Below are 24,542 nucleotides of genomic sequence, written 5' to 3'. Positions count from 1 at the left end.
TTAAACAATCACATTCGGCGGGAAGTGTAATCTATTTACTTATCTATCCTTTATACAGTAGTTTTTGTGTGGAGAGGATTTGTTAGATTTTTTCTTGCATTTTGTTTGTTTGTTCTCTTTCATGAGAAAATTGGAATGTACAGAATATATGTCCAAAACACCGAACACAATTAAATCTTAAGTCAACGACTCTTTTTTGACAAGCATTGGAAATCAAGGATCTATTTCCATAGTTCAAAATACTTGTCAAACCTTGATCGACGATACACACTATTAAAACTCAAAAGCGCCAATTGGCATAGTGGGGGGGGGGGGTCACAGACGAAGTGTAATGCAGGTTTATGCAAATTAAAGTTGTATATAGAAAGGATTTGATTCCCACATATATTCTTCACTTTGTCATAAGAACACCCATTGTATATCAACCTATTATTAGTTTAAACTAGCAGTCAACGTTAACTTTTCATAATATAACGAGGCATTAAAAAACTACAAAGACAAGATGTTTTCATTTCTGTAATAACATATAATGGATATGAAATACCAAAATAGGCGCATTTTACCGTTAAACGGAATGAGAGTCTGTGTTTAAATTATTATTTATAAATTTCTAATCTATGCTTCGTACAGTAGGCCCTGTGCGAAAGCAATACTGGCCGCCAATCTGTGTCGGAAATTGGCTTTTCCGCTCGTTGCGCTCGTGTTTGTTATGCACAAGGCGGCGGTACACGCGCGCACGGTGTGCCTTCCAGTCAACAAAGTCCTGGAGGTTCGCTTGCAGCTCCTCTTCCGGGGGGAGCAGCGTCTCCTGTGCAATTTAATGATGTTGCAGTTAAGAAATGATGTGATATTTACACTATGTAAATACTGTTTAATAAATTTAAGATGGGCTTTGTTTACTATTTCAAGTTTCTTTACGGTTGTAATTTAATATTGAACACAATACATTCTTCGATATCCATAATAAATCATATCAGTCAATGATGCTATTTGGTTATACACAAGTGTTTCGCACTAACCACTTGTCTCAAATGGTACATGGTCTGCTCGTTGGCGTGCTCCAGGAAGAAGCGTCTAGAGATCATGATGCACTCCGCGCCATTCGAAACCACGCTGAAGCTCTCCGCCTGCTCAGGAAACACGGTTTTCGTCAGGCCCTGGGGACGAAGTTAGTGTAAATATAATCATGCCACTGATATATGATTATTGTGGAATTAATTTTAACACGTTTTCCCTGGACATAATTGAACTAGGTAGAGCAAGTATTATTTTGCCCACGAATTTATATGCAAAATAAACTGCAATAACAAAAAATATGTTGGGTGCGTCACTTTGCATTGCAAATGGCAGTTTCACTCTACCAGTGCAATTTTAAATAATGGGATACCGTGTAACACCTTAGTATACCGAATACCGGGCCATTGGGAGCGATACTTTAAACCGATAGTGTTTAGCACAATGGGAAGATGATTATCCAAGATGTCAGACCCTTCGACATCCAACGTTATGCGAATATATCTCAAAATAATATAATATTTTGAACCATTTATACTTTTGAGAAAAATGTTAAAAACCTTTGTATTGAAAAAAATGTATCCGTCCAGTATATAGCGTAAAGCATGTTTTTTTCTAACGGCATCTTAGTTTGGTATCATAACTTTAAACATTAAACACTTATTGAACAAATTGCGTGTTACAAGTTGCAAAGTTTACAATGAACGTGTTGATTTTATCCACATGTTTACGTAATATTTCGCCAATAACATGGCATTTCGTTTTCTTAGTTTCATTACATGAGATAATTGGTAAATTGTCGTGGTTGGATTGTTGTTTGTTCAAAAATGGATTATAAGCACTGAAACATGAATGTTAAACATGAACGTTTATGGTACTTTTCGTTTAAAAATCAACAAATTGTTGATATTTAGATGATGAGGTATGTTTGCATGGGCAGACCTTTACTAGGGTGACCTCGTTAAAGATGCACTCTTACTTCCACATCAGATTTACCACAATTAAAACAAATATTTTAAGTTACTAATAAAAGAAAGAAAATCCACCAGTTTTAGAACGGTATACTTGTATGCAATATTCATCCTTAATGGTTATCCGGATTCCATTTCTAAATCAATGGTAACTCCGGTTTCCTAACTAAAATTTGCGGTAACCATGTTCTGATTCAGCGTCCTGTGGAACAAAAAAACCCAAAAAACTGGCTTTACGAAGTTTGCGTACTTGGGATGGAGGGGACCAGGTCAGGATTTTATCAAAGAGGGGTTTAAAGTGTTGTCAGTTTTTTAGGGTATTCCCTAAGAAAATTTGAACAATTTCTATTCTGAAAAGTTGCATTTTGGGAGATCTTTTTTCTTCTATATTGAATTAGAAAGTAAACGTGGACGATTTTAGATAGGAGCGCCGGGTGCCCCCACCCCACCCCCTGAATCCGATAGTGACTACGTACGTGAAATCATTATTCACCAAATCTTTTCACCAATGATTGAGATGTAGCGATTTTACAATGAAAGTGTGAGTACCTGTATGAACCCCACAATAACTGAGCTACTTTTACAATGAAAGTGTGAGTACCTGTATGAACCCTACAATAACTGAGCTACTTTTACAATGAAAGTGTGAGTACCTGTATGAACCCCACAATAACTGAGCTACTTTTACAATGAAAGTGTGAGTACCTGTATGAACCCCACAATAACTGAGCTACTTTTACAATGAAAGTGTGAGTACCTGTATGAACCCTACAATAACTGAGCTACTTTTACAATGAAAGTGTGAGTACCTGTATGAACCCTACAATAACTGAGCTACTTTTACAATGAAAGTGTGAGTACCTGTATGCACCCCACAATAACTGAGCTACTTTTACAATGAAAGTGTGAGTACCTGTATGAACCCCACAATAACTGAGCTACTTTTACAATGAAAGTGTGAGTACCTGTATGAACCCTACAATAACTGAGCTACTTTTACAATGAAAGTGTGAGTACCTGTATGAACCCCACAATAACTGAGCTACTTTTACAATGAAAGTGTGAGTACCTGTATGAACCCCACAATAACTGAGCTACTTTTACAATTAGATATTCAGAAATTATTATTAAAATGTTAACATTCTTCATAAGGATGATATACAGTAGATTACTAAAGCATGTAAAAAGAGAGATGTGATTAGCTTTTAGTTATCAATGAAATAAGTTGCTGTTGTGCGAATTCAGCTCCGGATGTAAGTAAATATGAGCTCACAAACATGATATGATTTATTTTATATTATCCACTTACGAAGTACTGTCCCCTCTCCAGAATCTGGACTTGCACGAAAGCGGGCCGGATGTCCTTCTCGGTGAGCGCGAAGTCCTTGACTAGCTTGTTGTCCAGCTCGTCCGTGATCGTCTTCCGGCCAACCTTTCCACCCTCTACCAACTTCCGGTCGTATTCTGAATACAAAATCGACAGGTTATCCGATGCCGTTCTCCCATGACGTCACAACTCATACTAGTGGTTAATAATAATAAATTCACTAACCAAAATATGACTGGTTTGTTATTACCTCTTCTACACAAGACGACGATTACAATGGCAATAACCAGGTCATTGTTTCTTGTAATATGTGTAACATAGTAGGTTAAGTAATATATTTTATTGAGCACAATCAAGTGCTTAAACTCGATTTTATAAACCAAGTTTTATGTAAGCGAAAATTGGGACCAAGTATACAACATAATTATACTTTTACAAATACCATGAAAATGTTAATTGATATATCTCATTAAAAAGATTTATATCCATAATTTATCATCCTTTCGTTTGCATGTGCTGTGATGTTGGCTCTGTGGTGTAAGCTGTAATGATGCATGTGTTGTTGTTGGTTCTGAGATGTGGGCTGTAATGATGCATACTGTGTTGTAATGTTGGCTATGTGATGTGGACTGTAATGATGCATGTGTTGTTGTTGGCTCTTTCATGAGGCTGTAATGATGCATGTGTTGTGATGTTGGCTATGTGGTGTGGGCTGTAATGATGCATGTGTTGTGATGTTGGCTATGTGGTGTGGGCTGTAATGATGCATGTGTTGTGATGTTGGCTATGTGATGGAGGCTGTAATGATGCATACTGTGTTGTGATGTTGGCTATGTGGTGTGGGCTGTAAAGATGCATGTGTTGTGATGTTGGCTATGTGGTGTGGGCTGTAATGATGCATGTGTTGTGATGTTGGCTATGTGGTGTGGGCTGTAAAGATGCATGTGTTGTGATGTTGGCTATGTGATGTGGGCTGTAATGGTGCATGTGTTGTGATGTTGGCTATGTGGTGTGGGCTGTAATGATGCATACTGTGTTGTGATGTTGGCTATGTGATGTGGGCTGTAATGATGCATGTGTTGTGATGTTGGCTATGTGGTGTGGGCTGTAATGATGCATGTGTTGTGATGTTGGCTCTGTTATGTGGGCTGTAATGATGCATGTGTTGTGATGTTGGCTATGTGATGTGGGCTGTAAAGATGCATGTGTTGTGATGTTGGCTATGTGATGTGGGCTGTAATGATGCATGTGTTGTGATGTTGACTATGTGGTGTGGGCTGTAATGATGCATGTGTAGTGATGTTGGCTATGTGGTGTGGGCTGTAATGATGCATATGTTGTGATGTTGGCTATGTGGTGTGGGCTGTAATGATACATGTGTTGTGATGTTGGCTATGTGGTGTGGGCTGTAATGATGCATGTGTTGTGATGTTGGCTATGTGATGTGGGCTGTAATGATGCATGTGTTGTGATGTTGGCTATGTGATGTGGGCTGTAATGGTGCATGTGTTGTGATGTTGGCTATGTGATTTGTGCTGTAATGATGCATGTGTTGTGATGTTGGCTATGTGATGTGGGCTGTAATGATGCATGTGTTGTGATGTTGGCTATGTGATGTGGGCTGTAATGATGCATGTGTTGTGATGTTGGCTATGTGGTGTGGGCTGTAATGATGCATGTGTTGTGATGTTGGCTATGTGGTGTGGGCTGTAATGATGCATGTGTTGTGATGTTGGCTATGTGATGGAGGCTGTAATGATGCATACTGTGTTGTGATGTTGGCTATGTGGTGTGGGCTGTAAAGATGCATGTGTTGTGATGTTGGCTATGTGGTGTGGGCTGTAATGATGCATGTGTTGTGATGTTGGTTATGTGGTGTGGGCTGTAAAGATGCATGTGTTGTGATGTTGGCTATGTGATGTGGGCTGTAATGGTGCATGTGTTGTGATGTTGGCTATGTGATGTGGGCTGTAATGATGCATGTGTTGTGATGTTGGCTATGTGATGTGGGCTGTAATGATGCATATGTTGTGATGTTAGCTCTGTGATGTGGGCTGTAATGATGCATGTGTTGTGATGTTGGCTATGTGATGTGGGCTGTAATGATGCATATGTTGTGATGTTAGCTCTGTGATGTGGGCTGTAAAGATGCATGTGTTGTGATGTTGGCTATGTGATGTGGGCTGTAAAGATGCATGTGTTGTGATGTTGGCTATGTGATGTGGGCTGTAATGATGCATGTGTTGTGATGTTGGCTATGTGGTGTGGGCTGTAATGATGCATATGTTGTGATGTTAGCTCTGTGATGTGGGCTGTAATGGTGCATGTGTTGTGATGTTGGCTATGTGATGTGGGCTGTAAAGATGCATGTGTTGTGATGTTGGCTATGTGATGTGGGCTGTAATGATGCATGTGTTGTGATGTTGGCTATGTGGTGTGGGCTGTAATGATGCATGTGTTGTGATGTTGGCTATGTGGTGTGGGCTGTAATGATGCATATGTTGTGATGTTGGCTATGTGGTGTGGGCTGTAATGATGCATGTGTTGTGATGTTGGCTATGTGGTGTGGGCTGTAATGATGCATGTGTTGTGATGTTGGCTATGTGGTGTGGGCTGTAATGATGCATGTGTTGTGATGTTGGCTATGTGATGTGGGCTGTAATGGTGCATGTGTTGTGATGTTGGCTATGTGATGTGGGCTGTAATGATGCATGTGTTGTGATGTTGGCTATGTGATGTGGGCTGTAATGATGCATGTGTTGTGATGTTGGCTATGTGGTGTGGGCTGTAATGATGCATGTGTTGTGATGTTGGCTGTGTGGTGTGGGTTGTAATGATGCATGTGTTGTGATGTTGGCTATGTGGTGTGGGCTGTAAAGATGCATGTGTTGTGATGTTGGCTATGTGATGTGGACTGTAATGATGCATTTGCTGTGATGTTGGCTATGTGATGTGGGCTGTAATGGTGCATGTGTTGTGATGTTGGCTATGTGGTGTGGGCTGTAATGATGCATGTGTTGTAATGTTGGCTATGTGGTGTGGGCTGTAATGGTGCATGTGTTGTGATGTTGGCTATGTGGTGTGGGCTGTAATGATGCATGTGTTGTGATGTTGGCTATGTGATTTGTGCTGTAAAGATGCATGTGTTGTGATGTTGGCTATGTGATGTGGGCTGTAATGATGCATGTGTTGTGATGTTGGCTATGTGATGTGGGCTGTAATGATGCATGTGTTGTGATGTTGGCTATGTGGTGTGGGCTGTAATGATGCATGTGTTGTGATGTTGGCTATGTGGTGTGGGCTGTAATGATGCATGTGTTGTGATGTTGGCTATGTGATGGAGGCTGTAATGATGCATACTGTGTTGTGATGTTGGCTATGTGGTGTGGGCTGTAAAGATGCATGTGTTGTGATGTTGGCTATGTGGTGTGGGCTGTAATGATGCATGTGTTGTGATGTTGGCTATGTGGTGTGGGCTGTAAAGATGCATGTGTTGTGATGTTGGCTATGTGATGTGGGCTGTAATGGTGCATGTGTTGTGATGTTGGCTATGTGATGTGGGCTGTAAAGATGCATGTGTTGTGATGTTGGCTATGTGATGTGGGCTGTAATGATGCATGTGTTGTGATGTTGGCTATGTGGTGTGGGCTGTAATGATGCATGTGTTGTGATGTTGGCTATGTGGTGTGGGCTGTAATGATGCATATGTTGTGATGTTGGCTATGTGGTGTGGGCTGTAATGATGCATGTGTTGTGATGTTGGCTATGTGGTGTGGGCTGTAATGATGCATGTGTTGTGATGTTGGCTATGTTGTGTGGGCTGTAATGATGCATGTGTTGTGATGTTGGCTGTGTGGTGTGGGCTGTAATGATGCATGTGTTGTGATGTTGGCTATGTGATGTGGGCTGTAATGGTGCATGTGTTGTGATGTTGGCTATGTGGTGTGGGCTGTAATGATGCATGTGTTGTGATGTTGGCTATGTGATGTGGGCTGTAATGATGCATGTGTTGTGATGTTGGCTATGTGATGTGGGCTGTAATGGTGCATGTGTTGTGATGTTGGCTATGTGGTGTGGGCTGTAATGATGCATGTGTTGTGATGTTGGCTATGTGGTGTGGGCTGTAATGATGCATGTGTTGTGATGTTGGCTGTGTGGTGTGGGCTGTAATGATGCATGTGTTGTGATGTTGGCTATGTGATGTGGGCTGTAATGATGCATGTGTTGTGATGTTGGTTATGTGGTGTGGGCTGTAATGATGCATGTGTTGTGATGTTGGTTATGTGGTGTGGGCTGTAATGATGCATGTGTTGTGATGTTGGCTATGTGATGTGGGCTGTAAAGATGCATGTGTTGTGATGTTGGCTATGTGGTGTGGGCTGTAATGGTGCATGTGTTGTGATGTTGGCTATGTGGTGTGGGCTGTAAAGATGCATGTGTTGTAATGTTGGCTATGTGGTGTGGGCTTTAATGATGCATGTGTTGTGATGTTGGTTATGTGGTGTGGGCTGTAAAGATGCATTTGCTGTGATGTTGGCTATGTGATGTGGGCTGTAAAGATGCATGTGTTGTGATGTTGGCTATGTGGTGTGGGCTGTAATGGTGCATGTGTTGTGATGTTGGCTATGTGGTGTGGGCTGTAAAGATGCATGTGTTGTGATGTTGGCTATGTGGTGTGGGCTGTAAAGATGCATGTGTTGTGATGTTGGCTATGTGATGTGGGCTGTAATGATGCATGTGTAGTGATGTTGGCTATGTGATGTGGGCTGTAAAGATGCATGTGTTGTGATGTTGGCTATGTGGTGTGGGCTGTAAAGATGCATGTGTTGTGATGTTGGCTATGTGATGTGGGCTGTAATGATGCATGTGTAGTGATGTTGGCTATGTGATGTGGGCTGTAAAGATGCATGTGTTGTGATGTTGGCTATGTGATGTGGGCTGTAATGATGCATGTGTTGTGATGTTGGCTATGTGGTGTGGGCTGTAATGATGCATGTGTTGTGATGTTGGCTATGTGATGTGGGCTGTAATGATGCATGTGTTGTGATGTTGGCTATGTGGTGTGGGCTGTAATGATGCATGTGTTGTGATGTTGGCTATGTGGTGTGGGCTGTAATGATGCATGTGTTGTGATGTTGGCTATGTGATGTGGGCTGTAATGGTGCATGTGTTGTGATGTTGGCTATGTGGTGTGGGCTGTAAAGATGCATGTGTTGTGATGTTGGCTATGTGGTGTGGGCTGTAAAGATGCATGTGTTGTGATGTTGGCTATGTGATGTGGGCTGTAATGGTGCATGTGTTGTAATGTTGGCTATGTGATGTGGGTTGTTATGTTGCATTTGCTGTGATGTTCGCTCTGTGGTGTGAGCTGTAATGATGCATTTGATGTGACGTTAGCTCTGTGATGTGGGCGGTAATGATGCATTTGATGTGACGTTTCCTTTGTGATGTGGGCTGTAATGATGCATGTGTTGTGATGTTGGCTATGTGATGTGGGCTGTAATGATGCATGTGTTGTGATGTTGGCTATGTGATGTGGGCTGTAATGATGCATGTGTTGTGATGTTGGCTATGTGATGTGGGCTGTAATGATGCATATGTTGTGATGTTGGCTATGTGATGTGGGCTGTAATGATGCATGTGTTGTGATGTTGGCTATGTGGTGTGGGCTGTAATGATGCATGTGTTGTGATGTTGGCTATGTGATGTGGGCTGTAATGATGCATGTGTTGTGATGTTGGCTATGTTGTGTGGGCTGTAATGATGCATGTGTTGTGATGTTGGCTATGTGGTGTGGGCTGTAATGATGCATGTGTTGTGATGTTGGCTATGTGATGTGGGCTGTAATGGTGCATGTGTTGTGATGTTGGCTATGTGGTGTGGGCTGTAAATATGCATGTGTTGTGATGTTGGCTATGTGGTGTGGGCTGTAAAGATGCATGTGTTGTGATGTTGGCTATGTGATGTGGGCTGTAATGGTGCATGTGTTGTAATGTTGGCTATGTGATGTGGGTTGTTATGTTGCATTTGCTGTGATGTTCACTCTGTGGTGTGAGCTGTAATGATGCATTTGATGTGACGTTAGCTCTGTGATGTGGGCGGTAATGATGCATTTGATGTGACGTTTCCTTTGTGATGTGGGCTGTAATGATGCATGTGTTGTGATGTTGGCTATGTGATGTGGGCTGTAATGATGCATGTGTTGTGATGTTGGCTATGTGATGTGGGCTGTAATGATGCATATGTTGTGATGTTGGCTATGTGATGTGGGCTGTAATGATGCATGTGTTGTGATGTTGGCTATGTGATGTGGGCGGTAATGATGCATTTGATGTGACGTTTCCTTTGTGATGTGGGCTGTAATGATGCATGTGTTGTGATGTTGGCTATGTGATGTGGGCTGTAATGATGCATGTGTTGTGATGTTGGCTATGTGATGTGTGCTGTAATGATGCATGTGTTGTGATGTTGGCTATGTGATGTGGGCGGTAATGATGCATTTGATGTGACGTTTCCTTTGTGATGTGGGCTGTAATGATGCATGTGTTGTGATGTTGGCTATGTGGTGTGGACTGTTATGATGCATATGTTGTGATGTTGGCTATGTGATGTGGGCTGTAATGATGCATGTGTTGTGGCGTTGGCTATGTGGTGTGGGCTGTAAAGATGCATGTGTTGTGATGTTGGCTATGTGATGGAGGCTGTAATGATGCATGTGTTGTGATGTTGGCTATGTGGTGTGGGCTGGAAAGATGCATGTGTTGTGATGTTGGCTATGTGGTGTGGGCTGTAATGATGCATATGTTGTGATGTTGGCTATGTGGTGTGGGCTGTAATGATGCATGTGTTGTGATGTTGGCTATGTGATGTGGGCTGTAATGATGCATATTTTGTGATGTTGGCTATGTGATGTGGACTGTAATGATGCATGTGTTGTGATGTTGGCTATGTGGTGTGGGCTGTAATGATGCATGTGTTGTGATGTTGGCTATGTGATGTGGACTGTAATGATGCATGTGTTGTGATGTTGGCTATGTGATGTGGGCTGTAATGATGAATTTGCTGTGACGTTTGCTCTGTGATGTGGACTGTTATGATGCATATGTTGTGACGTTAGCTGTGTGACGTGGGCTGTAATGTGTGGTTCCGTGATGTGGGCAGTATTGATGTTATAGCGACGATGTTTTACCTATTTGCTTTTTGAACAGCTCCTCCTGAATAGCTTCTTTTTTACTGACTTTTTTCTTTGTCTTCATGGTAGCCAGGTATGCACCCTGTTAATATAATAAGATGATTGGTCAAACAATCCTGCGTCTTCACTTCTATGTACTCAATTACTCTCTGTGTTTCATGTATAGATAATGTGGTCAGGCTCCACTCATGTCGAGCACATACCTTGGGACATTTCTAATATTTTAATCAGAACGTTAAAACTAAAGTTTACATACTTGTTCATATACGTTGAAGCAAAAATGCAATTCGTGTTTACAAGTTGAACGTCTTTTGTTGTATTACACAATTTATTATAACGACTTCAATTGCCGATTAATCATGAATTGGTCCTTAGTGACATGATATGAAAGATGATTATTAGTAATATTATTCAAGTAAATTCAAATTGAATATGTGCGAAATGAATCCTAGCTAACCTTATGGAATTAAAAGTGTTGTTGATGAATAGTGTGCGACTGTATTGCCACACGCAACAAGCGAACACAATATAGCACATTTATCTAAAACAAAAGTTAATTGGAACACGAACGTTTTGTAAATGAGTACAACATTTTGTTATCTATGTCTCTGCATATTATTTACATCATCTCTTCAAAAACATGAACACACCAAACAGACTGTTTGTTTTTGTTAGTTCGTGTTGTTTTACGTCCGTAGGCAAGAACCCAAAAGTTTTAAAAAAGAGACAGGCTACCCTCAGGGTGCCAATACGAGATTATTATTCATAAATGTCATAACTATGCAAGAATTCGCCAAATATATTTGTACATGTATTTTGCCAAATCGACACATCGTCAACAGCATGCTTCGCTGCTAACCTGAGGCTCGAAATAGCAGAATTCAGTCATGGTAGATTCGCATCTTTCAAATAATTGCAGAATGACATTAAACGAGCACCATAGAATAGTCAAACAGTATACTCATTGACTGTGAGTCTACTGTATTTACTGATGTATCCACCCTTCTTATAGTATCACCCTGTTATTACAAACAATGAACAGAAATAACAACAAGAGCAGCATTTACGGCGGACACGAGGACAGGATACCTTGGGGTTTTTCTTAGTTCTAGAAGGTAAAGTGGACAACACCGTTTTCAGCGGATTCCTCCCGAGGATTTCCGGTTTGTGCCACAGCACGTGCTGCAGATGAGCGAGATGTACAAAGATGCTGGTAATTGGTTGTGTATTGCTCAACAGTTGGTCCTGCTTACCTTTATTTCAAATCTATTCTTTAAATCGCACAATGTTTTTATTTATATTTTAGTGTGTCTATTGGGAAGCCTTATCAACTCTCACTCTATCAATTTGGATAGAATACATTCGGACCCATTGAAAAAATAAATAAGTCCTAATAAATGATTTAGCTACGCTCACTATTTTCGTTTTGAGTTTTGTTGTATTTGCATTCTTAAAAACTGTTGGACTTAAAAGCGAAATTACCTTCATGATATCTTTAGTTAGTAAATTCAAGATTGAAATTGGAAATTTGGCTTGATGAAGAAAGCTAAAAAAATAAGCTGAAAATTAATCTTGTTGTTACCCTTTAGAACCTACCAGACATTTGGACCCACTAAAATATATGAATGTATTTTTCCGGAAAGGTTTTACTTCCCACAAAGGCTACTAGTATATCTGAATAAAAGGAAAATGAGAAATATCCCCATAAACCTCTAATAAAGCACGCATACCTTTGACGTTTTCCTTATTTTCGGCAGTGCCAGCAACTTGTCGTCTTCTTCAGGCGGAAGTTTGTCGTCATGCGGCGCTGTCTCCTCTGTGTCTGTAAATGCAATACAAGACATTTAATGGTTGGTAATTAAATAAACTTAACACATTACTTTCCCTTCAAAATGACCAAATATTTATGTTAATCGTTACGTCTAAAGTGAAAGCTGGCATTTCTCGAACGAATTTCAGAAAATGAATGAGCCTGCGTTGACCTATTTTCAGCATTTTTCAGTTTCGAACCATATCAATAATTTATTTAAATTTACTTATAAAATACACTAGTGGCCGTCGATACCCGAGTTTTGAGTCGGCAGTTTTGGTAGTGGTTGTACGGAGCTGTTGCTGGCCGTTCGCCTACTGGTCTGCAGGACGCGCGACCGATGATCGGTGATGATGGACTCGTAGTCGATAAGCCCCAGTCGCTCCCGACCGTTGTAGAAACCAGGCAGCGTTTGCTCCTGAAAGGTCGATGGCAGTACAAATAAAACAATGAGTGATAATAATAACATACACGTTAGTGTTGAGGATTAACAATTGGGAAACGGACAATATAGCGAGTCGTCAGCTGTGTGTTCATACATTTCTGTTACCAAGAACACTGTTATAAGTCAGAGGTTATTGAGAAAGATCGCATTCACAGACAATGTCAAAGAAAATGTTCAAGGACGAGTTAGTTACCAATCTCTTCTCCATCTCTATATTGTTTTTGAACACTTCTTTTTCCTCGCGACTCTCTCGCCGTTTTTTCTTTATCCGGAAGTTCCACGTCCCGAACGATTTCCGGCGTCCGCCCTCGTCTTCATCTATTTGAAAATGGTTATGTTAAAAATTGTTTCTAGTGTGTGTTTAATACATGGTAACTACAAGTATGTAAGGGATAATGGGGTTATCGAAGGCAGCCATTCACAACCTTGCTTAATAATGTAGCGGATCTTGTCTGCAAATATGATTTAATCTCAATTCATGAAAACGCCAATGCGACTCTTATCATCGTATTAACTGCAGGCAAGTTACAATAACGACAAAATCATATACAAACATTCGGACACAACGAAACAGCTAAAATGAAATAGCTAGCGAATAATAAATTGTTTCTTAAGCATATTCAAGTCATAAAGCATAAACTCTGTCAATAGTCTTATAAATACAAAGCTACTTGTTTATGGCAAATAACCAAATGGTCAGCAAACATAAATTCTTTCATTAATTTAAGATAAATGATAATCACAAATAAACCATTAACATCAATTCGGTACATGCTTCGGTTAATCAATTTAAAAAGATGAAGGGTCTTTTTAAACACTCTCACATCTTATTTGTGTATATTCATTTCAAATTCGTCTCCGATTCGGAAAGTCGAATAGTCTAGAATATCAAATAAATGTGACCGCGGACTCTTGACCAATGTTTTCACTGTCACGACATATCTCCCATGTGGATACGGCGAGATGATACTCGCCAGAACCGCCGTAGATGGTCGCCAGTTGATTGGGCAAAGTTTGATCAAATTAGCACGAGTTGCCTAACATTAGAACAAAAGTACCTGCTGCTAATATTTTTCGAAATTAATGCGCAATAACGATAAGGGAAGAGTGACCATTCGTTTGTTAGAGCCTGTATAAGTATTGTTTGTTTGTTATGATGCGGTAGCTTGCAACACAAGTAAGGTATCCTTACAATTAGTACCGTATAACACTCTCACAGACATACCGTTTTGACAACTTTTTTATTTGTTGTCTTGAAATGAGCCAATTTTTGTGTAAATATCTACAAACCAGTGATATAAGACTGCTGACAAAAGAGTAGATCGCAGATTTTCATATTCCCGTCCGAAAATTAACGTTTTAGGGCTAAAGGCGTTACTAACGGTTAATTAAAAAGTTGTCAAATCGTTCAATCTGTGAGAGTGCAGCTTTAACATTTTACAAACTAATGGAAATACATGCTTGAACGACATACTATCGTTCATAATCAAGTTTTACAAACCAAATTGAATTTCCTCAATAAAACTAGTTGTATGCAAAATTAATAGCGCGAGACCAGTATAATTCTTTATAGCGTGTCAGTCAAAAAGATATTAAAACTCTACGAAGAGCAGTCGAAAGCTAACATAAATCAACACCGAAGAAACACGAAAATAGTTCTTTTACACTAATTGCTTTCACGGCGATTCAGATATGGCAATTGGATTCAAAATGAAACTGAAACTACGTTGCATTTATGCATTCTACTTTCAGTTGATAAAATGTTTGCAATAAAACACATCACTGGCAAACAATTTAAACGTAGATCAATAAATACAACTCTAAAACACTACATTTAATTAATGATATAATTAAAAAAATACAAACTACTTCAACTGACATACCAGCAAACATCCGAGGTTGTTTTCGATAAATATGACCGATGAGCTCCGAATGTTTTTAAGAACTATAAAGTATACTCAGGGGCATAGTTGGCCATCTATTCATGTGGATTCATAAATGTGGTAGATGGGCTTGTCCCCCACCCGCCGAAATTTTTGAAAACAATAGTGCAAATTAGTGCATTCGGTGGTGCTGGATTTAGCACTGGAAAATTGACAGTTTTAGAATCATATATCAACAAATAAACCCTTGGCTCGGCAGAAGGCCGATTTTTTGACAGAATCATGTGGATTCAGCTGTGTACTCGCGTATAGTCAGCTACGCGCCTGATACTGTAACGCCATCCTGGCACAATCGTTAGTCACTCAAAGAACTCACGAATTATCTTCCAGTTGTCGGATATTCCCGGAGTTGCAGCTGATCCTATTTCCTTCAAAATGTGCAGCAGCAACCATTTGTTGTCGTATTTTAATGCGAATATCTGAGCGGCGAGAACAGGCGATACACTCATAAACGGCAATGTGCACATTAGCCATATATAACAGTGCACGGGTGAGTTGCGTGATTCGACCAAGAAATGTCTTGACTCCATAACGCGGGAAATGGCGACACAAAACTTGTGAAATTTTGACATAGGTATAATGCGGCCTTACCCTCGGATCCGTGGTCTGAATTTCGCCTGGTGACTCGCGGATGGACCTCTACTAGCTTCTTCAGCACAGACAGGCTTCCCTGGAATATACGGGTAATATGAATGTAACAAGCCATTAGTGAGATTATTGTTGTAGCCATCGTAAGAACCATTCCATGACACATTGTAATAATCAGGAGTTTCAGCTTGGCGAAATATAGTAGCTATTTGCAGAGTCTTTCGAACATGCCGTTATTTGAGTACAAGGGCCGTATAATCTTTGGTAATTGTGGCTTCTTACTAGTATTACAGGCTGTGGAATTTTAGAAAATCGCTATTATGATTATGATTCCGATTTTTAAAAACGAACACAACGTAGAGTGGCTGCAGTAATACATAGATAACTACAGATTTCACAACATAGAGAGGCTGCAGTCATACATAGATACCTACAGATTTCACAACATAGAGTGGCTGCAGTCATACACAGATACCTACAGATTTCACAACGTAGAGAGGCTGCAGTCATACATAGATACCTACAGATTTCACAACATAGAGTGGCTGCAGTCATACACAGATACCTACAGATTTCACAACATAGAGTGGCTGCAGTCATACATAGATAACCTACAGATTTCACAACATAGAGTGGCTGCAGTCATACATAGATAACCTACAGATTTCACAACGTAGAGAGGCTGCAGTCATACATAGATAACCTACAGATTTCACAACGTAGAGAGGCTGCAGTCATACATAGATAACTACAGATTTCACAACATAGAGAGGCTGCAGTCATACATAGATAACCTACAGATTTCACAACATAGAGAGGCTGCAGTCATACATAGATAACCTACAGATTTCACAACATAGAGAGGCTGCAGTCATACATAGATAACTACAGATTTCACAACGTAGAGAGGCTGCAGTCATACATAGATAACCTACAGATTTCACAACATAGAGAGGCTGCAGTCATACATAGATAACTACAGATTTCACAACATAGAGTGGCTGCAGTCATACATAGATAACCTACAGATTTCACAACATAGAGTGGCTACAGTAATACATAGATAACCTACAGATTTCACAACAAAGAGAGGCTGCAGTAATACATAGATACCTACAGATTTCAATAAATAGAGAGGCTGCAGTCATACATAGATACCTACAGATTTCACAACATAGAGTGGATGCAGTAATACATAGATAACTACAGATTTCACAACATAGAGTGGCTACAGTAATACATAGATACCTACAGATTTCACAACAAAGAGAGGCTGCAGTAATACATAGATTCCTACAGATTTCACAACATAGAGTGGCTGCAGTAATACATAGATACCTACAGATTTCACAACATAGAGAGGCTGCAGTAATACATAGATACCTACAGATTTCACAACATAGAGTGGCTGCAGTAATACATAGATAACTACAGATTTCACAACGTAGAGTGGCTGCAGTAATACATAGATAACCTACAGATTTCACAACATAGAGTGGCTGCAGAAATACGTAGATATCTACAGATTTCACAACGTAGAGTGGCTGCAGTAATACATAGATAACCTACAGATTTCACAACAAAGAGAGGCTGCAGTAATACATAGATACCTACAGATTTCACAACATAGAGTGGCTGCAGTAATACATAGATACCTACAGATTTCACAACATAGAGAGGCTGCAGTCGTACATAGATAACCTACAGATTTCACAACGTAGAGTGGCTGCAGTCATACATAGATACCTACAGATTTCACAACATAGAGTGGCTGCAGTAGTACATAGATACCTACAGATTTCACAACATAGAGTGGCTGCAGTCATACATATATACATACAGATTTCACAACGTAGATCCAGTCTGAATGATTGCTGTCACGTACCAGAACCTGCGCGCGCCTGGAAACAGAACAAGAAATTAACTAAGCTGCATGCCGAAAGAGCGTCAGTAGTATAACTACTTTATGCGTCTAAACACGCACTGACAAATCGTTGTTTTAGGATTTAAACACGGTTCTTTCTTATTTTACTTTTATTTTAATTAATATACATATATGAGTCGCTATTAAACGTAAAATATATTGTTAATCTGAAATATTCGTGAATTCCATGTTGATTTGAGAAAACGTTTGCAGTTTTGCAGAATTTGAGCAACACTACATTTTAAAGTATTTTTAATTTTAGTTTAAGAACTTTCGCTGACCGTTTTAAAGCAGTGAACCAAACGTGCATTTACCAGGCCAATATAAATTAATTGCTAGATTTGCATCCATTGTTGTTGTTTTTTAAATTGGGGCGAGGGATGTTTTTATTTTTATTTTTTTTAGATAACTGCTTTACCGTTGAAAATGTGTTCATGCTCTTTTTATTGCATAAAAGAACCGTGGACATGATCGAAACAATTCTTCTTTTTTTACATGTGAATGTCATACATCGACACCGTATGTATGAATAACCGCCGTTCCTGGACAGAACAGGACCGATACGCAAATACAAACCCTTGTTCAATCATTTTATTTAAGTCAATAAAATTTAAGAGGCGGCGGAAAAAGAGGGTGCGAGCGGAGATGAAAATCTAGCAAATAATCTAGTCGCCTAAAAGTATGCTGTTGTATGTGTAGTCTGTCTGCGATGATTAAGCGTTGTGTGTCTATCGTTCAGTAGTCTGTCGGTTTTGTTTAAGCGTTGTGTGTCTCTCGTTCAGTAGTCGGTCGGTTTTGTTTAAGCGTTGTGTGTCTCTCGTTCAGTAGTCTGTATGTGTTGTTGAAGCGTTGTGTGTCTCTCGTTCAGTAGTCTGTCGGTTTTGTTTAAGCGTTGTGTGTCTCTCGTTCAGTAGTCGGTCGGTTTTGTTTAAGCGTTGTGTGTCTCTCGTTCAGTAGTCTGTCGGTTTTGTTTAAGCGTTGTGTGTCTCTCGTTCAGTAGTCTGTCTGTGTTGTTAAAGCGTTGTGTGTCTCTCGTTCAGTAGTCTGTATGTGTTGTTTAAGCGTTGTGTGTCTCTCGTTCAGTAGTCTGTCGGTTTTGTTTAAGCGTTGTGTGTCTCTCGTTCAGTAGTCTGTCTGTGTTGTTAAAGCGTTGTGTGTCTCTCGTTCAGTAGTCTGTCGGTTTTGTTTAAGCGTTGTGTGTCTCTCGTTCAGTAGTCTGTCTGTGTTGTTAAAGCGTTGTGTGTCTCTCGTTCAGTAGTCTGTCGGTTTTGTTGAAGCGTTGTGTGTCTCTCGTTCAGTAGTCTGTCTGTGTTGTTAAAGCGTTGTGTGTCTCTCGTTCAGTAGTCTGTCGGTTTTGTTGAAGCGTTGTGTGTCTCTCGTTCAGTAGTCTGTCGGTTTTGTTGAAGCGTTGTGTGTCTCTCGTTCAGTAGTCTGTCGGTTTTGTTTAAGCGTTGTGTGGCTCTCGTTCATAAGTACGTATGTGTTGTTTGAGCGTTGTTTGTCTATCGTTCAGTAGTCTTTCTGTATTGTTTAAGCATTGTTTGTCTCTCATTTAGTATTCTGTCTGCGGTGTTTAAGTGTTGAGTGTCTCTCGTTCAGGAGTACGTATGTTTTGTTTAAGCGTTGAGTGTCTCTCTTTCAGGAGTACGTATGTGTTGTTTAAGCGTTGTTTGTCTCCCGTTCAGTAGTCTGTCTGTGTTGTTTAAGCGTTGTTTGTCTTCCGTTCAGTAGTCTGTCTGTGTTGGTTTAGCGTTGAGTGTCTCTCGTTCAGTAGTCTGTATGTGTTATTTAAGCGTTGTGTGTCTTCCGTTCAGTAGTCTGTCTGTGTTGTTTAAATGGTGTGTGTCTCTCGTTCAGTAGTCTGTCTGTGTTGGTTTAGCGTTGAGTGTCTCTCGTTCAGTAGTCTGTATGTGTTATTTAAGCGTTGTGTGTCTTCCGTTCAGTAGTCTGTCTGTGTTGTTTAAGCGTTGTGTGTCTTCCGTTCAGTAGTCTGTCTGTGTTGGTTTAGCGTTGAGTGTCTCTCGTTCAGTAGTCTGTATGTGTTATTTAAGCGTTGTGTGTCTTCCGTTCAGTAGTACGTATGTGTTGTTTAAGCGTTGAGTGTCTCTCGTTCAGGAGTACGTATGTGTTGTTTAAGCGTTGAGTGTCTCTCTTTCAGGAGTACGTATGTGTTATTTAAGCGTTGTGTGTCTCCCGTTCAGTTATTTGTCTGTCTTGTTTAAGCGTTGTGTGTCTCCCGTTCAGTAGTCTGTATGTGTTGTTGAAGCGTTGTGTGTCTCTCGTTTAAAGCGTTGTATGTCTTCCGTTCAGTAGTCTGTCCGTGTTGTTTAAGCGTTGTGTGTCTCTCGTTCAGTTATTTGTCTGTCTAGTTTAAGCGTTGTGTGTCTCCCGTTCAGTAGTCTGTATGTGTTGTTGAAGCGTTGTGTGTCTCTCGTTTAAAGCGTCGTGTGTCTCTCGTTCAGTAGTATGTCTGTGTTGTTTAAGCGTTGTGTGTCTCTCGTTCAGTAGTCTGTCTGTGTTGTTAAAGCGTTGTGTGTCTCCCGTTCAGTAGTCTGTCTGCGTTATTTAAGCTTAGTGGGTCTGTCGTTGAGTAGTCTGTCTGTGTTGTTTAAGCGTTGTATGTCTCTCGTTCAGAAGTATGTCTGTGCTGTTTAAGCGTTGTGTGTCTCTCGTTCAGGAGTATGTATGTTTTGTTTAAGCGTTGTTTGTCTCTCGTTCAAAAGTATGTCTGTGCTGTTTAAGCGTTGTGTGTCTCTCGTTCAGTAGTATGTCTGTGTTGTTTAAGCGTGGTGTGTCTCTCGTTCAGGAGTATGTATGTGTTGTTTAAGCGTTGTTTGTCTATCGTTCAGTAGTCTGTCTGTCTTGTTTAAGAGTTGTGTGTCATTTGTTCAGGAGTAAGTATGTGTTGTTAAAGCGTTGTGTGTCTCTCGTTCAGAAGTATGTTTGTGTTGTTAAAGCGTTGTGTGTCTCTCGTTCAGAAGTATGTCTGTGCTGTTTAAGCGTTGTGTGTCTCTCGTTCAGTAGTAAGTATGTGTTGTTAAAGCGTTGTGTGTCTCTCGTTCAGAAGTATGTTTGTGTTGTTAAAGCGTTATGTGTCTCTCGTTCAGAAGTATGTTTGTGTTGTTAAAGCGTTGTGTGTCTCTCGTTCAGGAGTAAGTATGTGTTGTTTAAGCGTTGTGTGTCTCTCGTTTAGAAGTATGTCTGTGTTGTTAAAGCGTTGTTTGTCTTTCGTTAATTAGTCTGTCATGGCTAATAAGAATCAGCGATTTTTTAAATGTTTAGTTACTGGTCTTGTCCAATTATATTCTCATTTAACTATCATTTCATGATTCAAATTAGGTCTTACAATATTCAGTGACTTTCATTGTGGCTATTTAAAAAGGGGGCGTGACTCCAAAAAACCTACATTAGTCTACATGTTTTGATCATTAATACTTCCTTTTAAACTTAGAACTAATTAATTGTTTTTCGATCGATAATAACTTTAACCTGCTTTTCCTTCAGATCACAATTTGTTCATCTATTTGTTTCTAAATGATGTCCATAGCCATAACCCTGTCTATACATTACTCGGGAGGAGAAGTGATTTAGGTAGTAGGATAATGTATTTGAAAACAGATTATCATTATGTCAAGACCTCCGAAAACTGTATACGAAATGTCACTTTAAATGATCCTAAATACCTTTGAAACTAAGCACTAGGCCACCGACAGATAAGTATCTGTCTATCGAGTAGTTCCTTTTGAATTAAAATATAATTATACGTTCGACAGTATTCAATATTGTGATAGATATAGGGTTTACTATTGAACTATTGAAAATAAGATAGCTTTGTTGAAAAGAAGCTTGTTGTTAGACTTGATTATAACAAACTAAGGAATTCATATAAGAAGCTTTCTACCAATGCATAGAATTATGTTTTTCAATTCATACCCATAAATTTTGTCATCGTATTAATAGCAATATAAAATATGTCATAAATGCCGTAGAGGGTATGTGTAGTCTTATTATTTGAACGTTCAACTTTCTATATTAATATCACAATATCTGTTTTATAACAAGAAGTTACAGAGACTGCCGTAAAAAAGAACATCATGAAGGTTAACCCCAGTTTTAGGAGATCACAGGAACTATGTAAATATATAATATAGCAGTATCTTTTCAGTGGAAACACGAGTTAATGCTGTAAATGCGTGTTCTGTCACGACACCTTTAGCTGGAAACAAATCTGTGAACATGCTAAATAATTGTGGAAATGTTCGGTCTGTTTCAACAATATAATACAATTGAGCTATTTGTACTGCATTTTGATCTAGGAGGTTGCATTCGACTCTAGTGGATTTTTCAGATTCGGACTTCACCGAAAATCCCCGAGAGTCGAATACAACATCGCGGATCCAAATGCAGTATTTTTGTTTTATACATTACCGGTGTAAATCACTTAAAATACACATTATTCAAAATTAAGTGACGACATATTTTGTTTCATGACGTCATTTTAACTTTGAGAAATCATACTAGTTATGACGTGATGTCAGCAGAGATGAAAACGGAAGGAATACGGAAAACCGTATGAACAACATTGCACTATGTGTTGAGGGTGGATTATAACGATGCGTATGTAATGAAATAAAAGATAAACAACAATTACGTGATTACCACTGCTGAAATACTCACGGGAAGAAATGGAACATGCAGGCTTGTGGGTTCGAGGCGAGGCATTCTATTGGCCAGTACTTGAGGAACGGGATCGACCTGGAAACCAGAAACTTCAGCTGCTCGTCACTCAGTCCCCCACCCACCTCCTCCATAGTAACACGGGGTGGGGCGAGATCGGACTTTAGGTTATATTGTTATATATGTTTCTTTTTTATATTCTAGTGTTGCTTCCGTATATGTCGATGTTTTTTTTCTAGTGTACGGTTACTTTTACCAACTATGGCTTATCAACTCAGAAAAGTAGTACGTAATATAAAACAAAAAATATTATGTTAATAGTTTGTCAATTAAGCACTTTTGTTGCAATCCCGGTGCACCAATTTGAGTAGAATTAGTTCACATGCATTTATAATCATATATGTTAAAATATCCAGTCGTTACAGGCACAGCAATCGTGCAGAAAACTGCCGATAAATAAAACATGTATCAAGTTGTTCTAAACGTCTGTTAAAATCCTCCAAGACTATCAATAAACAGCAGTAAATAATCCGTACATGCCTTTTGACTCACTGACTGTCTACACCTCATTTGTTACACCCGATCGGGTTACCTACATTGGCTGTGAAATGAAATACATTTGATTTAATTAATGACACTTAACCATGCCATGAACATTTAAACAATATTAACAGTCGCCTCCTATAGAATGAACCGCCATTTCGTTCATTCATTGATACAAGGAATTGTTCGACATAAAGCCTTGGTTCCTATCCGAGAGGCCTTTATATCGTTCCCTTTATCTCCGCGACTCTGCTATGGTTATTTTAAAGATTAATGACTATATCAATTGCAAATAAACCGTCTCTAGGATTAAAGTGTCTGCCATTATTCATTCACGTAAAGGAAATACATTTTATTTTCTGTTTTTTTTTTAAACAAAAGAGCTTCGATACTATAGAAAGGTAATTTAATTTGAGAAGGAATTTATTGGGGAAAATATATCTTGGTGAAGAGGTTAATCAGTCATCGATATCTCGAGTTATTAGGCAAGCCGATACGCATCGTATGGGCACAAATGGTAGAGCTCTACTAACATTCTAGCTCACTGGTTAGTTTCTCGTTAAGGATTCTCGGATTCGTGTACGCATGTGCGTATGTTAGTTGGTCTCTGGTTCCCTTCACAATATAAAAAATCATACTGTCGGGTTACACTGAACTTACGAGCTAGATTGACATAGTGATGTAAAACACATGAATGTACGTTTTCACAATCGTTGCTATAATTATTAATAAGTTTGATTTAGCTCTCACTGTCACGACAATGACACCGATAACTTCCACTAAATTGTGGACGGCCACGGTTCCTATAGAACATGTATGCATTTTTTACGAGAATAAGAATATCAACGAGTACTCCATATCCTTACCACGGGCAACTAAAGACGGCCAACAGATTGTAAACAGACAAATGATTATTTTTTACGAGAAACGCACGAGAAAGCTCGATTTCCAACAGGTCACCATGATTCATGGCAGTGTTTGCGACATCACGATGCTGAGGGCATTATTGTAGCAACAACGTTTACAGAATTCCCGTTGCTCGTACAAATAACGTGACAATGAAGTCCGTACCGGTAGTCGTATTTAATGGAATCGTTATTAAAAGAAGAGAAAGCGTACCGCATCGTATAAAACCGTACTTGTATTTTATAGCGTTGTGCAACTTAAACAGGGATATATGGAAAAAAGCAGTTCTGATAACTCATAGAAGTCCTCGCGAAATAAAACGTATCTCAGACTTACACTCACTGTCACGAAACTGGCCCCGACAGTTCTAGGCCGATATATGTCGGACACGCTCGTTGTGTTTAAATTTGGTGGTTTCCATGACAGATATCCGAAAATTAAGTGAAACACCAATAAGAACGACGATGAATCGGATTCCTCATGGATACACCAACATATGTTACGATATTTTACGCCTTATTACGGCCAAGTACGATGGTATACGCTAGCATCTGGATTACTACAATGAAATGAACGATTACAGATGATCAAATGCAACAGTTCACAATCAACTAATATTGTAGAACGATTGATGAAATGTGTTCCTTATTACAAGATTTCTTTAGCGAATCAATACTTGTTCTGGCCCCTATAACAATGCTGTTGCTATTTTATTAAGCAAAACAGCGACCAAACAGTGTGTTGTTTCAGTAAAGGTTGATTGATTTAAAAACGCAACCTCATGCTCCTCAGATACCATGGTAATAGACTAACCTGATAAAGGAGTTCTGCTCTGGGTCCGTCATGCTCCGTAAGCCTCCTGACATGAAGATCTCCACAAAGTCCTGCAACACCCAATAAAACAGGGTTTAGTTTTGGGTGGTTATACACCAAGACCTGATTCTCACGTACTCACCGTGGCTTGGTCACCATGGCCACATGTTCGCGTACTCACAGTGGCTTGGTCACCATGGCCACATTCTCGCGTACTCATCGTGGCTTGGTCACCATGGCCACATTCTCGCGAACTCACCGTGGCTTGGCTACCAAGACCACATTCTCGCATTCTCGCGTACTCACCGTGCTTTGGTCACCATTACCACATTCACCCGTACTCACCGTGGCTTGGTCACCATTACCACATTACCACATTCACCCGTACT

General features: G+C 39.7%; 1 protein-coding gene across 2 annotated transcripts in view; it reads right to left on the bottom strand.

The window, feature by feature from the left end:
- Positions 1–509: 509 nt before the first annotated feature.
- Positions 510–24,542, bottom strand: part of LOC128244528 (uncharacterized) — a 52,511-nt gene continuing 28,478 nt past the window's right edge. For both annotated transcript variants that reach the window (XM_052962537.1, XM_052962531.1), the window contains 11 exons: positions 24,154–24,224; positions 21,892–21,969; positions 17,131–17,191; positions 15,294–15,372; positions 12,953–13,077; positions 12,570–12,732; positions 12,235–12,326; positions 10,502–10,586; positions 3,295–3,449; positions 1,020–1,157; positions 510–808 (listed from right to left, as the gene is read on the bottom strand). In XM_052962537.1, coding sequence (XP_052818497.1) covers positions 611–808; positions 1,020–1,157; positions 3,295–3,449; positions 10,502–10,586; positions 12,235–12,326; positions 12,570–12,732; positions 12,953–13,077; positions 15,294–15,372; positions 17,131–17,191; positions 21,892–21,969; positions 24,154–24,224 — 1,245 coding nt within the window. In that variant the 3' untranslated portion in view covers positions 510–610. The remainder of the gene's footprint in view (positions 809–1,019; positions 1,158–3,294; positions 3,450–10,501; positions 10,587–12,234; positions 12,327–12,569; positions 12,733–12,952; positions 13,078–15,293; positions 15,373–17,130; positions 17,192–21,891; positions 21,970–24,153; positions 24,225–24,542) is intronic.

This window comes from Mya arenaria, chromosome 2, assembly GCF_026914265.1.
Source record: "Mya arenaria isolate MELC-2E11 chromosome 2, ASM2691426v1".
Lineage (NCBI taxonomy): Eukaryota > Metazoa > Mollusca > Bivalvia > Myida > Myidae > Mya > Mya arenaria.
This window is presented reverse-complemented; position numbering and strand designations above follow the sequence as displayed.